Raw genomic sequence first — 16605 nt, 5'->3', positions numbered from 1 at the left:
ATGCTCTGGATTTTCAGCTTCCTACCTAAAATCCTAAATTTGGCTTCCAGGACCTCTCTCCCACATTTTCCTATGTCGTTGGTGCCCACATGTACCATGACAGCCGGCTCCTCCCCAGCACTGTCTATAATCCTATCTAGGTCACACATGAAGTCTGCCACCTTCACACCAGGCAGGCAAGTTACCAGGCGGTCCTCAAGTCCACCAGCCACCCTGCTATCTACATTTTTAACAATTGAATCACCAACTATGACGGCCAACCTAACCCTTCCCTCCTGGGCAGCAGCCCTGGGAGACTTGTACTCAGTTCAAGAGGGTAATACATCACCTAGCAATGCATTGATTTTGCACTGCTAGGTGCAGGTCTAAATAGCAGTCTAAATAGCAGTAACTTGTATCAATATGATTTACATATACAAAGTAATACATACATTTTAACATTGTACTAAACAGGAATTTCTTCCTTCAGAGTTTAATGTCAATGTGAGGCGAAGAGTTTTGAGTGAAAATTCTTTGATATGTCACTCAAATTTCCTGATGTTCCACTAATAGAAAGCGGAACAGAGCCCAGTTTCTCACAAGACTATGATGATAAAGATTTTGTAAGTAAATGTCCACAGATAATAAAAGCCCCTTCAAAGGCCGTTGTTTCACCCAAATGTGGGCTTCCTCAGGGGAACCAATGTGGACCCTCTATGCCACCAATGAACCACAAATGATATTAATAATAAACGCCACCACTTCTCAGCGGCACAAGTATAATAACTTATGTTCAGCGATGCTAACTTTTTGAATGTATTACTTATTGTAATACATTCTGCCAGTCTTTTGCTGAGCAGCCGCATCAGAGCAGTCTCAAAGAAGTATAATATCTTATGTTCAGCTATGCTATCTTTTCCAGCCTGACATCTTGAGCATTTAGATCAAGTTAATTATTGTAATACATGTCGCCATTACAAATAAACAAAAAATGGATATTAATGTCATATACAAACCACTTCAAAAACATTCATCTTGAGTTACATTCCATTAAAAACCACCTTTAATATACCAGAGTTAAATATCCCCCCAATTTAACCCGTCCCTAATGTTACTACTTCCTAAAATTTTAAAACATAATACCAAAATTTAAACCTTGTTTAGCTCTATAGCTGAACAACCGCATCAGTGCAGTCACAAAGGAACTGAGAAAGTTGAATCTTACCGGAAGAACTCCGGAAGATCCTGCCTTTATACCCTAATATTTTGAATAATACAACTTTATACATACCATCAATAAAAAGCTTCCCGTCCATTGGCTTGATTTAGGCCAGATGGATGAACTGTTTGCCACTTGAAAATGTAAGCCTGTTCCTTACAATGCAGGCATAGAGAAACATTCCCACCCCTTGTCATGAGGATATGGTAAATAATAAAAACAAATGCAGCTGATCAATAGAATGCTGTTGGCTTAACTAATATTGTATCAGTGGAGAATTTAACTTTTGTGTCTGTTTAGTTGACAAACATGTGCTCATAGTATTAAATGATCAACAGTCCAATTTTAAAGCATGTGCGCATGTATATTTTGGGGGTTACACACATGGCCAGGCCTCGGATGCTATAAATTAGCCGCGTCCATGTGCGCACGCCGGGAACCATGCACACATGGATGCGTGCGCACTCCTTTTAAAATCTACCTTCAAAGTTTGTGGATATGTTCTTATATTCTTATGTTATAGTCTGACATGATGTCAGAGTTGCCATGTTTTTTCAGATAAATAGATATACATATATATATATATATATATATATATATATACACATATATATGAAAGAGTACAAAAAAAGGAATATAATCTAATAAGCAAATTGACTAAAAAGGTATTACAAAAAACAGTGTAACAAATCTTTTAAAACCAATTACAGTCATAAGTCTATATATATATATACACATAGAAATAAATAGAAATTGGTCAATGTTATGTAGTGTGTAAAGTGCTCTGTAAAATTACATGAAAACAATACCAAAAAAGGAAAAGAGCACTAATATTGAATGTTTACATTAAAAATAAAAAATTGTATTAAAAAATTTACAAATATAAAATAAATGAGCAGTTCCTAATGTCAACCTACGTAATGTATTATTCACTAAATACAACGTTGTATGCAACATTTTCTCATCCTCTTACAACATCAGATATATGAAAAACACCATAATGTAATAAACTAATATATGTAGTCAATGCCTAAGCATTTGATTGTATTTTAAAAGCAAAATAGTTAAACATATTTTTTTAATCATTTATACATAAAGGACTTCCTAAGCTTGAAGTAACATGCTATTGTTGTTCTTCACTACATATAAATAAATACATATTGTTTATAAACACATATTAGCTACATGTGAGGAATTGAGATGCTGTACCTGTGAAATATAAGTGCACACTCATACTGGCATTCAGACCATGCAAACAGGATTAGTAGACTATGGAGAGTTGTGTCCCGGGTCTCATAACAAAAATCCCAAGGCCCTTGGTTTGCCGGTGAAGGCTTCCTCAGGGGAGAACCATGGTGCAGAGAACACCCAACTAACTTATAAAGTTAAAGACTGATGTCCATGAGCTTATTGGAACTGCTTCATAGTACTGAACGTGTTGGCAATGGCTTTATAGAAAACAAGCTGGGAACGCTAGCCAAAGTGACCGAGTCACCGCTGCTAATGTAAAGCCTCACAAGATTTCACATAGAGAACATCCTCATTGTAAAGCGTGAGCTGGGATGCAGATGACATTGCTTGCATTGAAGACCCATTGCATAGGAGATGGTACCCCCAACTGGCCCTGCTAGTAAAAGGCTGCTGTAACAAAATGAGTGATTATGTGGTTTTTCAGTTCAGAGAAAACTAAAAGTCACTGATGGGAACTTTTTTCACTCAAAATGGCATTGGCACGCCTATGAAAGGGGCAAGTGTTTCCAGCACAGAAAAATTCAGACTACTAGGTGCCACTATAAAGTGCTGCAGATACGAACTGTACCATTCTCCTGCTATCAAACTACTTGCAAGAACCAGTTCCCGCTAGTAACTTTTAGTTTTCTCTAGGAGTATTTCGGTACTTAACTTCAGCATTAGCCATGCGGGAGGTCACCACCTGCGAGTCTGACCTGGCAAGGTCAGTCGGGGCCAATGACTGTGCCTAAAGAAAGGATTTCAATCCTTGAAAAAAATTCCACCCAAAAAAAGGCAGAAGAATCCATGCCAAAAACAGGAGGCACCTGTCCTGTGTCTCCTGAGCTACCTTCTCCTACTGATGAATCAGTTAAGGGAGTTCCCAAGGTCAGGCACCTCTTCTGACATGTCTTTACCCAGGCCTTTATCAGGCTGGGAAGAACCGAGCTTAGTAAAATGAGACGAAAGCAATTCACCCTGAGCCTCTGCGCAGCACTGGCACAAGTGAGCAGGAATGACAGGCTGAGATACCCGAATATGATAGGCAGTACAGAGAGAAAAGCGCTTAGGTTTCTTAGACATAGGCACCATCGGTCTGTCAGTATACTTAACAGGCAACTGAAAGGTGTGCGTCCAGCTGAATTCATGCTGTAAAAATATATATAAAAAATTTAGGCATCCCAAACTTAGGCATCCCAAATTTTGCATGCAGAACCCTGTGAGCGATAAGCACCCAAAACCTGAGTGCCCTAGCCTAGATCGAGCATACAGGCAAGCGCACTACGAAATTAGATGCTGCTACCAACTGGACACCCAGACAGGCATCCAGCTAAGGGGGTCATTTTCCAAAGGTATCGCACGCGAAAAGGGACTTTTCGCGTGCGATACCTAGATCGGGGCAGGTTCAGGGCGGCATCCACACCGGATGGGGAGGAGTCAGGGTGGACGCCACGAAGACATCGCTGACTGCGAAAAGATAAGGAGCCTTATCGCCGTCAGTAACGGTAGCGCCATTGGTTTGCGAAAGCTGGCAGTGATAGCACATGGTGGTGCGATCACTGCTGGCTTTCGCATGCCCACCCCCCCGCTTCACCTCCCCGCCCCCTGTTACCACCGGGTTTTCTAAGTTCTGCGAGCTTAGAAAATTTAGGCCTAAGTGTCCAAGAACTGGGTGCACAATTTAGATGCACAGCCGGACACACTCGTACGAACAGACAGTCCTGAAGAGGGCAGCCTAACACGTAGGAAAAAAGAAGCAAACCCAGCAACCATGGCCTACCATGCGGTGCTTAAGCAGGGCCTAACCCAAAAGGGCTGCTCAACCTACCAATCTGCCCACATCTCTTCAATTACCTTGGGGACCAGAACAACGTCGGATCAACACACTGAGCACGGAGATCGGAGAAAGGAGGCCATGTACAAAAAAACCTTCTTTTCAGTTTTAATATATACATTTAAGTTTTACCCTAGCTCAGCTCGTTCCAGTTGAGCACACTGGACCTTCTGTCAAACCTTTGATGTCACCTTCTTCCTCAGCTTAAAACTTGTGCATCAGAGGCACAAATCACTTTTGGCAACATCCTGGAGCAGATCTCACAGAGATATGTGCCATCCCTAAGCATTTGTGACATTCACCATGATGGCCAGTCAAGAACATCTTTATATTATACTTGGGACACCTCTTGAAGTAGCTGGCCTACTTCTCTGCCATGGTGAGGAATATCAAAGAGGCAAAATAAAGACTCCCAATAAAAGAGAAAAATGGGAAGGCAAATCAAGCCTGCAGAAGCAAGATACTGCTGACTAAACTAATTGTGGTATAAGTGAGACAGGATGATGAAAATGTAATACAGCTTTACTAAAAAGCCATAAACATGATTAGGGCACTTTACCAGGAAAAAAAAATAGGAAATTTCCGACATGCAGAAGCTAATGACTTGAACACAAAGGGCAGCCATATGCCCACGTCAAAAATACATATGCGATTTGTGTGGTAGACAAAAATAGAACCAGGGTAGTTATGGAGCTGCCAGCACACAAGAATTCCCACACATGAACAGGTCTTTGCAAGAATTTTCTGGAAATGTCCATCAGTGCAGGTGGCCTGTATAACTTACCCTGACAAAATATTTAATTAGTCTTCAGAGAAAGAGCATAAATATTCTTTAGTTTAACTTTAGATTCATAATGATAGGTGTGGCTAAGAAGAAAGTACTTTTCAAAAAATGTAAACACGGAAATCACTTTAAAAATGAAGCAAAAATAAGGGAGCCCAACTTTCAAAACTGTCCACACTGCACAATTTGCACATGTAAGTGGATGCGTAGAGATTTATGCAAGTATTTTATAAACTGTGTGGTGGGGAGAGGGGATTGACTAGTAGGGCCATCCTTGGTTTCACTGGGGTGGGCAATGATGAGATTCAATTTGGCAGCTTTTTTTTTCATTCATATTGCCATGTAACTGGATATATTCTTTTGAATATAACAAGTTAAGACTAAAGTTATCCAGGAATATGTTCCCTGATAACTTTAGACCTGATCCTGGAGCCTTTGTTGCATCCTTTGCTGCTCGACGCCCTCACTCCGCCCTCTTTACCAGCCGTGGCGACTCCCACGGCTGGCTACCACGGTGTCTCCTTGCCGTCACCTTCCGGCGTCCCCGGACCAGCTCGACGCTGCAACTCCGCCATCTTGTCCTGATGCCTAGGGCGCGCGTCCCGACTCTTGTACCAGCAAGGGCGCGAACCTCAGGGGCGTCCCCCTGAGATGACATCATCTGCTTCCAATATTTAAAGGTCTTTGAAAACACTAACAAACCGAGTTAGAAAGGATACGGATAAGCATACGGCTACGTACTCGTTTCGGCTATCCAAGCTATTCTGCCACCTCGGACTTACCAGAGGTACCCGCTCCTCGGGGGCCTCGCTCTTTTTTTTATTTTCAGATTACAGATAGAAACCGGTACTCGCTCCTCGAGGGCCCATGTTCCTGGACACTCTGAAGATTCTCTACTGCCTGGAAGCTATCACTGCTACAAACAACTGTGAGTTACCATTGCTCTCTCAGAGCTTTCCCTGGAACCATGTACTTGCTCCTCGAGGGCCTAATCCTTTCCAGCTCCTGAGCTCTCTTGAGACCTTACGTGAGTTTTGTCATCTAGTTCTATTCATGAACTCTGCCTACTCTCTTTCTACAGTTTCTCAACAGCTCAGCCATCCTGGGATCGTTATTCCAGTACCTGAGGGACTACAGCCCTGCCGGGTATATCAGCTCACTACTGCCACCTCTGGTGGTTTCTAATACCCTGTTTAATAAAAGAACTAATGTGTGTCTGTCTCCATACTCCAGCCTAGCCGGTGGTCTCTCTCGGGGTATCCTCCCGAGAGTGTGGTCATCTGCCATCGGCCCAGGGATCCACCCACAACTATATCAGATTCATTACAGATTGCTACTCCTTAGCAAGACGATATCTGAGACTACAAGATCACTGACTCCTCCCTCTCTAGGAGCCCGCTACACAGAGCTTTCTCTACAGATTGCTCCTCCCATCTAGCATCTTCTCCATACAGATTGCTAACTCGAGCAGCAGATATACATCAGATTGCTAACTCCCTAGCAATTCGCTAACAGAACGCTAACAGATTGCTAACTCCCAGCTCTAATACACAGCTTTCCTAACAGCCTTCTAGAATTAGTCGAAAAACTTAGTTGGCTGACTCCTAATATTGAGTTATCTAGATAAGTTTCCTGGCTAACTTGTCTCCACCCTATAATGCCCCTAACTTGTATGGATGAATTTTAGTTGGATAATCACTTCTCCAGCTAAAAATTCTCTGGACAAGTGATTATCACAAGTTATCTGGATAAATACCTTTGAATACTGCCCTTTATGTGCGTTGATAAAAAAAAATATATAAAAATGGAGACAAATATATACATTAGGCAAAAGATATGTTAGATCCCATGTCTCTTGCTTAAGTACAAACTTAAAAAAAAAAGTTTTCTCAGAAAATTCATCAAACCTGCAGAATTGTGCATACTTGTCAAATTGGCTTGCAAACCTAGAAACATTGCCATTAGCAAAATCTGCTAAGGATCTATGTAAATCCACTGGAGGATCCCTAGTGATCTGCACCATTTCTGCACAGATTTGCCACTTCATCAAAATGGCACTGACACGTTATCTAACCAAATCATTATATTATTGATGCCATTAAGGCACTTTAAATCCTACTATACAATACATCAGTGGTGCAGAGATTAAGATGACAAGATAGAGTGTTAAAAGAATGTTTAAACTGGCTTTGAATTTCATAGGTGACATGCTTACATCTGAAAAGTTAACAATGCTTTCCAGACACAGGCTAATAAAGTAGAAAAAACACAATATACAGGTGGGGGTTTTTTGGCGGGGGAGACAAAGTTTGTTTTTATTTTGGGAATGGAGAGTGCATGACAACATGTAAATGTTACAGCAGTATTAAGATAACTGGATGAGGATAAGGGCTTTAAAAAAATTCCATATGAGGAAGCCATGCAGACTCTAAAGTTATAAATGAAGAAAAGGGTTTCAAGTATTTCAACCAAACATTAATATCAGCTGATATTTCTTTATTTGTTTAAAAATTTCTATACCGCCATTCAAAGAAATATCACATCGGTTTACATTGAACAGGAGAAACAAATAACTTTTGTAAAAAGGAATTAGAAATTACATGGATGAGGAAAAACTGGAACTTTGGTGTAAAGGAATAGCAAAGAAGTGTCAGGTGACAGAACCAACATATTTACAATTAGAGGTATACTTAAGGAATAAAAAAGCTAGCGGATTATGGAATAGGGGTTGGGGGGTGGGGAAATGAGATGGGGAGAATGGGAGAGAAGGGAAGGTTGTGGATAGACCATAATCGTAGTGTAGATATACTCAGAAATAATTTAATCTATGGAGATCATGCATGAATATAGACAAGAAATAAAGAAAACCTCAATGTGATGTGATGGTTGAGCCTTTCAGAAACCTTGGGCCAAAAAAAATGTATTAAAGAATGTCTTATTAAGCGAGAACATAAGAAGTTTTCATACTGGGTCAGACCGAGAATCCATCAAGACCTGCATCCTCTTTCCAAAAGTGGCCAGTCGAAGATACAAGTACCTGGCAAGTACCTAAACATTAAATAGATCCCATACTACTAATGCTGATAATAAGCCCTGACTCTGTCAACTTGACTAATAGGAATTTATGGACTTCTTCTCCAGGAACTTGTCTAAAACTTTTTTAAATCCATATAAGCTAGCCTGCTTTAACCACATCTGCTGGCAACAAATTCCAAAGCTTAACTGTGTGTTGCGTGAAAAAGCTTAACTGTGTGTTGAGTCTACAAGATTTGGTAGACCTCCATCATATCCCCCCCTCAGCCATCTCTTCTCCAAAATGATCAGCCGTAACCTCTTTAACCTTTCCTCAGAGGAGCCGTTCCATAAGAACACAAGAACATGCCATACTGGGTCAGACCAAGGGTCCATCAAGCCCAGCATCCTGTTTCCAATCCAGGCCATAAGAACCTGGCAGGTACACAAAAACTAAGTCTATTTCATATTACTGTTTATAGTAATAGCAGTGGCTATTTTCTAAGTCAACTTAATTATTAGCAGGTAATGGACTTCTCCTCCAAGAACTTATCCAATCCTTTTTTAAACACAACTATACTAACTGCACTAACCACATCCTCTGGCAACAAATTCCAGAGTTTAATTGTGCGTTGAGTAAAAAAGAACTTTCTCCAATTAGTTTTAAATGTGCCACATGCTAACTTCATGGAGTGCCCCCATCACCTTCATCATTTTGGTTGCCCTTCTCTGTACCTTCTCCAGTGCATCTATATAATTTTAGAGATGTGGAGACAAGAACTGAACACAGTAATCAAGGTGTGGTCCCACCAAGGAGCAATACAGAGGCATTATGACATTCTCCATTTTATTCAACATTCCCTTAATAATTCCTAATATTGTTTGCTTTTTTGACCATTGCAACATACTCAGTCGATGATTTCAAAGTATTGTCCACTATGATGCCTAGATCGTGTTCCTAGTTAGTAATTCCTAACCTAACATAGTATAACTACAGCATGGATTATTTTTCCCTATATGCATCCACTTGTCCACATTAAATTTCATCTGCCATTTGGATAGTCAATCTTTCATTTTTGCCAGATCTTCCTGCAATTTATCACAATCCGCTTGTGATTAACCTCTTTGAATAATCTTGTGTCATCTGCAAATTTGACCACCTCACTTCTCATTCCCCTTTCCACAAAATGTATAAATAAATTAAAAAGCACCGGGCCAAGTACAGATTCCTGAGGCACTCTACTGTTTACCTCTCTCCACTAAGAAAACTGACCATTTAATCCTACTCTCTGTTTCCTGTCTTTTAACCAGTTTGCAATCCATAAAAGTACATTCTCTCCGATCCCATGACTTTTACATTTTCTTAGAAGCCTCTCATGTAGGACTTTATCAAACACCTTCTGAAAATTAAAATACACTACATCTACTGGCTTACCTTTATCCAGCAGTGATAGCACATCACTGCTGATTTAAATATGAAAATAGTCTAAATGCTTTAAAATACACAGGACATAGATTTTATTTGTATATGCGATGTCTTATGCAACAATTCTAATAGTCAAACTCAGAAGAATTTTCCTTTAAATACATTTTTAATTGCACCTAAACCTAGTTTCTATGAATATAATCCATTATGATTAGCTGAAGAAGTATGGGTTTTGTGTGTGTGTGGGTGTGTGTGTGTAGGGAAGGAGAATGTTGTGAGTACACATGAATTCCATGTGTAATAAAAAATGGAAATACAATATACCATCATGTCATCTACGCCCTGAAGTGTAAATCTTTCATGCAAAGCAGAAAACCATTTTTTTCTTTACTCCAGAACAAAATCTTAATCATTAAGCTTTACACACATGTTTTTTTCAGATGTGCTGCAGTAGTTACTTGAAACTGTATCTGTAATTTAAGTCTTTAGTGAATTAACCTCTAAATATGATTTATTTATATCATTGGATCCAGGTTCAGAAGCTTTTAATGTTTTTTTTTATTTTATTTTTTTGTAAACTGAAGATCTACATTTGAGCTAGGGCTTGATTGTAATTTTTAGGTTTAAAAATGGCATTGTCACAAACCTCTCATTTGCTCAAATCGCCCTATCTGAAGTACCATTTACTTAATGTTTCACAGATGTACAATGCAAAATTACAACTGAGCGTGCAGACTGCACTGAATTAGAAAAAATGAATATGATCAGAGAACATGTTTTCTTACATTTACTGGCATTTACAGAGTGTTATTTATGAATCATTTATTTGCAGTTTATGCTCTATAATGAAACATTCATTCTATCAACTAAAATAGGTCATTATTTTGAATAACTTAATTGCATTTCATTTAAAGATACCATTGTGTATAATCTTTTATTGTAGAGTCATGTGCTGTGTTGTAATGGCTCTAATCCCATTCATGCTGTCTCCTTCTCTGACCTTTAACCTTAAGTCTTAGTCATCCTTTAACTCGTGCTTTAGAGAAGTTTTGATACATAACCAGCTCCCATTAATGTACTACCCATTATAGCTACGGACTACAAGTGCTTCTATTAAGTCATTTTGCACTGCTGGTAATGCTCTAATCCTGTCATCATATTACTACTACTTGAACAGCAAGTGTTGACCAATTTGGCCACTATTAAGAACTAAATTCACAGTTGGGGGTTATGGTTTAAAATATAAAAGATTCGTTAATGAGTTTTCTGTGTGTGGGTGCATGCAAAACTGAGAACAAAAATGGACTACTATTAGCTAATTTTAGAAGGCTTAAATAATCAGTCATGCAATCATACTTTGCCAATCTTTCTGCTTTGCATAACAGTAATGCAGAAAACATGTTATGGAAACCCATGTAGTCTGAAACGTGGGCACAGTTTACAACTTGAAAATTGTAGCGGTACAGTGGCAAATAAAAGATTTTATCTGAAGTCACAATGAAGCATTACTATGTGTTAGTTACGGCAATAGGGGGAAAAAATGAAATTCTTAAAATAAAGGTATTTATGGCCCCAAATGAAATTTTCTGCCTCTTTTAAACTCCAAAATTCCAGATTCTTCCCTGCATGGCACCATTTATTAAAATGCTCCATGTAATTTTCATGTCATCTTTGTATGTGGATCTGTGCCACTACAGATGTGCATATTTAAGTGTTGTAATAAGCAGTTTTTATTGAGAAAATGCAGAAATAGCAAAAAAGAAAAGCAAACATTGAATGTTCACAAATGCTTGAAGGATGATACAGCTAAGATTTCTGAAACACTTAAAAAAAAAGGCATATGGTAGCAGAAAAATACAGAATTGTATGTTAGAAAAACAAATAAGTTGAAAAGTATATGCCAAAGGCATTGCAATGAAGTGCAGCTCCCCAACTCATCTGTTTGGAAACCCCCCTCCCCCCCACATGGCGGTGCTTGACTGATTGTGGTAGAGAGGCTGCAGAATGCCCCCCCACTCAAGAGCTCACAGTGGTAGAATTTACAAAAACATAAACCCACTCTAGACCACAGCATGGTCTGAATGGTCCCTCTCAACCCTTTCCTGTGCCCTGCGCTGCCAGGCCCGGGAAGCATGGCTGGCCTGTAAATCCTGCCCTATTCCCGACCAGCTGCCCCACCCTACTACTGCCACTGCCCGCTTTGTTGGCCAAGCTGCCTCTGGCAAAGCCTCTAGCCTGGTTCAGCTGTGCTGCTGCTCTGGCTCCTCTTTTGTCTGACATGTGCATGGCCACACATGCACAAGTCAAAAATGTGTAAAGATTGATAGACAGACAGATGGACACATCATTCACAACAAGCACTCTCAGAGTTATTTTTCAAAAGGCATCAATAAAAAATGTTATTTATTTAGATGTTTTATATACCATTGCTCCATGTGAGAATCACAAAAACATCATTAAAAAAATCATTCTAAATTTAAAAAAAAATCTAATTTGGGTCTGCTAGGATCAAACGTTTGGCAGTGGAAGAAATGAAGGTCCCTACTCTTTAATTAACTGCAATGTATAATTATCATGCATTGATGGGTATCATATCAGTGATGCTTTTACACCATTCTGATAAAAAATACTTACAAAAACCCAGCTGTCGACTTTCACAGAATTCTGCATATTGAACTGAGTCCATCATTCGAGTCTGTTTTTCTGCTCTCTAAAATGAGAAAAAAAGGTGAAAGCCAGAGATAAAATGAATAATCAGGTAACACACTAACTGTCTTAGCATCTTCAGAAATATTTAGGATGCTATTTATCAAAGCCCAATAAAATCATGAGGTTCAATATAAGACCTGATTCAAATATTCAATTGCAGATAACTTTAAATCTTATCAGTGTCTGCATTTATAAAGTTCTGGAAATGTGAGAGGGAAGAACTGAAGATCTTTGATGACTTGGCAATTTGCAACTCATTCAGTTTCCTGAAGAATTACCGGTACTAAAGGAATAAAACAACAACAGTTGTACTTTGCATTAATTAATGAGTTTGCACTAACACTGTTGTTAATGCAAATGCTTAACCCCACACATGTACAACTCTTACCAAGAGCATTTGGAACCCAGTCCTGGAGCTCAGAAGAGGTAAACATACTCTTCCTGCCTCCAGGATGGAGGACTGATAGTGATAGGGGGGGCAAGGTGGCTTGGGGAAGTGTTTGTGTGCTGGAGAGATATCGTCAGTCCAGAGTACTTTGATGAAGGGGGGAGGCCAGATGTTTGAAGAGGTAGGAGGAAGGGATGCCAGGGAGTGGGAAGGAAAGTGGATGTCATGGAGTTCTGGGCAGGTAGAAGAAAGGTTCATAAAATTACCATCATAGATTTGCACATCCTATAATGCAAAAGTATAACTCTACTTCCTAGAATACCCATATTTTGAGCAGCTGAATATAGTCACCTAGTGAAAGCACACCTCATTCTACACCTAAGGAGCAGAGTAGGATGATGAGATGGACGAAAAGGAGGAGAGTTGGAGATGCACTGAGGATTCCCAGGATAGGGGAATTTAGTACCAGGGCCACAGTCCCTTCTTGAATAGATCTATGGGGTGGGTGTGTGTGGGTGTCTCGGAGGTAAAGGCAATGGAGCTGTGAGACCATTCTTCCAAAACACCAGGTTTGCTGGTGATGGGAGGAAGTTCACCAGGACGACAAGCCTTTCTTGAATATATTAGGACTGTTGTGGGTTGAAAGGAGTTTGAGAACTGTATCTTAGTGCACAGGAATAGTTGGCTTTATTTAAGCAGTTATCCCTGTGCCTAGGTTTGGTTTCCTAGTTTAGGTGTCAAACACTGAAAATCAATACTAGACTCCTAACCTTCCTAGGCAACAAGGCATCTAAATTTATCCCTTCAGCACTTTGAATTATTAATAGGTCTAAGCTAACCAGCTAACTCTTAACACAGAGTGGTATTTTGGGCCTGAAGAAAAAATTAGTTGTAAAAGTTTGTATGCAAGTAAGGAGAGAAAGCTCTGCTTGCTTAGTGAGGGAACAAAGTGAGTTAGTTGCTGGACATACAGGGTTTTTCTCTATCTTTTCAGAGAAAAAAAGAAAAAAAACAGCTTGTGCAGACTGAACAGGGTGTGGCTTGTGTTTGTGTAGGGCATGGCCCTCCAGCAGCAAGAGAGCTGCTTTGCACTAGAGCACAAGGAACCAAAAATGCGTGCTGCAGTTTAAAGCTTCCTGGAGCTACAAGAGTGTACTATGAAGATCTATATTTTCTGGGCGAATGCTGAGAAAGAGTTTGAAGCAATCTGGGCATCCCTAATTTCCAAATTGGCAGAAGTGCACATGGAAGCAGAGGAAGCCTAGCAGCAGTATGAATCACATGATGGAAGCTTTTAGAGATGTGCATTGTTAGGTGCTATCGGTTCGGGCTTTGTTTTTGGGCCCCTGTGGGAAATTTAATTTATCCCACACTTTGTTTTGTTTTGTATTTTTTTCATGGATCCAAATTTTTGTTTTAGGGCACGCTAACAGGAGTTAGCGCACACTAACACAAACTACGACTTTTTATGAAATTTCGGAAAAATTCTGTTTGTTTTTCGGTGCCCAGAAACCATTACGAATTAGACAATTTTGTTGAAATTGTCTAATTAGTGAAAAATGAATGCACATCTCTAGATGCTTTACCCTTCAACGGGACAAAGGTGCAGTGGAAGAAAGGATCAGAAAATATGCTGGAGTCAGAACAGAGCATATAGATGATGTGAAAGGAAAACCTGGCAGGAAATCAGTGAACACACCACTGGAACAAGTGACATAGAAACAGAGAAATCGACGGAAAAAAAAAAAACCAAAAGGGAGAGGAGGCGCGAAGGAGAGAGAGGAGAAGGTCCGTTCCTTCTTAAGATACCGTGCCGGTGAGAGACTGAGGCGGAAGTTTTGCGGTCGCTGAGCAATGACGTCAGATGGACGTCTCCCAGCCCCCCGACTATAAAATCAGCGGAGGGGCGGCACAGGTCTGAGAGGAGGCGTGGAGAGAGAGGAGATGGTCCGCTCCTTCTTAAGATACCTTGCCGGTGAGAGACTGAGATGGAAGTTTTGCGGTCGCTGAGCAGTGAAGTCACACGGATGTCTCCCTGCCCCCCGACTATAAAATCAGCGGAGGGGCGGCACCCCGCAGCCGCCAGCACTACGCCTAAGTCGCACGTGCCAAAGGGGTGCGTGGCTTGGGCTGGCTTAGGCTGGAGAAGGCCGGGAGCCCGCAAGAATCTTTGTTTCTTCTTTTGTGGTTATTTCTTTCTCCTTAATGGGGAGGAAGAGGAAGGCCCGGATTATAACCTCTTCACCTAGTCAACAACTCCACACTGGATCCATGAACCACCACGTGGTAAGAATGGTGGATTCGCCAAATTTGCTTCCTTGAGTCCTGGCGAAGGCCTAAAGTCTCCCCTCAGCCAGCTGGACTATTGTCATCGGATTCAGCTGGAAACCCGGAAGGACAAGTCCGAGAGGACATTAGCCTGAGGAACCAGGCTGAAGCCCATTGGACTAAGAAAATTATTACCTCTGTAATTGAAGATATACATCCTCCCGGTAGTTTGGGTAGTGTTACCCTTGGAGGTGTCCAGGGGAATCTTACCCTAGAGGATTTAGGGAAGATGATAATGAAGTTAGATGGGAATATTATTAAGATGAATGAGTCACTATTGTCAATAATTAAGGAAAATAAGATGTCTATTGAAGTGCAGGAAAAGAAAATAAAGAAATGCGAAAAAGATATGGTGATAGTAAATAATAAGTTATAATTGGTACAAAGTTCTGAAAATGCTTTTATTAGGGATAGCTTGACCATCCATAAAGATCTTGAGTATATGATCTTGAGTATATGGAAAATCTAATTAGAATAAAGAACTTACGAATTATAAATTTTCCTGTAACACGACTTCTCTCATATATGAGGAGGAAGAAATCCCCAAACTTTCTAAGATTTATTATTTACCAAAGAAAAACCTCTCGAGTTACTAGAGGCCATGATGAAGGGAAAGAACCATCCTCACCAGGTCTATCGACCTTTCTTGAAGAGTCAGTAGACCTGATTGATAAGAGAGCTACCTTGATAATTTCATGCTTAGTTGAACAGGATAAAGAAAAGTTGTTTAAAAAATATTTCACAGTAAAAGATATATTATTTTGTGGACATCGAGTTCAAATCTTTCCTGATGTGGCTAGAGCCACTCAGGCAAGGAAGGAGGAGGACTTTTTTGACCTTAAAGCCTAGAGTTGTAGCACTAGGTGCTACATTCTTTCTAAAATTTCCTTGTTTATGCCTGTTAAATTATAAAGGAAAGAGATATGGATTTTTAGATCCAATTGGAAACTTTTCTAACAGACAAGAATCTAACTTCTGCATCTGAGACAGAAGCCAAGTAAGAAATTAGAAATACTCCCCTCTCCTGAAATTTATTGTTAAATTGTTATTGGATATTTAAATATAAGTTTTTTCCTTGCCTTCTCCAATTATGGGGTAAGTGGAATGTAATATGAAATGTATGTTTAAATGTATATTCTTTAAAAAAATTCATATGGATATTTCATATGGAAAATGAATTACATTTTGTCATTATTTTCCTGTTTTCATGAAGTGTAAAAACTGTTGAAAATTTAATAAAATATAAATTAAAAAAAAAAAAAAAAAAGATCAAAAGGCCCATCCAGTCTGCCCAGCAATCTTATTTTGTATTGGATCCACATACCTTTTGTCTGGGCCCATTTTTTTGTCATTAGGGTTCCAATTCCCACCCACCCCTGTTCTGTTGAAGCAGATAGTATTGCTAGGATGTTGTATATTATGTAATTGTTTTGTATTTTATATTTTATATTTTTATATTTACCAGACTACAAATTCTTACCCAGTGTCATGTAATTGTTCTGTAAACCCCCATGACTCTTGGATTTAGCTCATTAGGGATCCACAGAGTTTATCCCATGCCCTCTTGAAGTCCCTCATTGTCTTCTTCACCATCTCCCATCCTGCCCCCACCCAGACCACGCACCCCCCGGCCTGCCCCTTTCTTTGGGCCTGGCACTTCTGTGCATAATGGGGGTTACACACGTGGCTGGGCCCT

The 16605-nt window shown here is 39.9% G+C and overlaps 1 protein-coding gene across 4 annotated transcripts in view; it reads right to left on the bottom strand.

Annotated features, from left to right (window-relative positions):
- Positions 1-16605, bottom strand: part of SUPT3H (SPT3 homolog, SAGA and STAGA complex component) — a 1115145-nt gene that overhangs the window by 342146 nt on the left and 756394 nt on the right. For all 4 annotated transcript variants that reach the window (XM_029596080.1, XM_029596081.1, XM_029596083.1 and 1 more), the window contains one exon: positions 12119-12194. In XM_029596080.1, the coding sequence (XP_029451940.1) occupies positions 12119-12194 (76 nt within the window). The remainder of the gene's footprint in view (positions 1-12118; positions 12195-16605) is intronic.

Source organism: Rhinatrema bivittatum, chromosome 3 (genome assembly GCF_901001135.1).
Source record: "Rhinatrema bivittatum chromosome 3, aRhiBiv1.1, whole genome shotgun sequence".
NCBI lineage: Eukaryota > Metazoa > Chordata > Amphibia > Gymnophiona > Rhinatrematidae > Rhinatrema > Rhinatrema bivittatum.
Note: the sequence above shows the minus strand (reverse complement) of the source record. Positions and strands in the feature narration are given on the sequence as shown.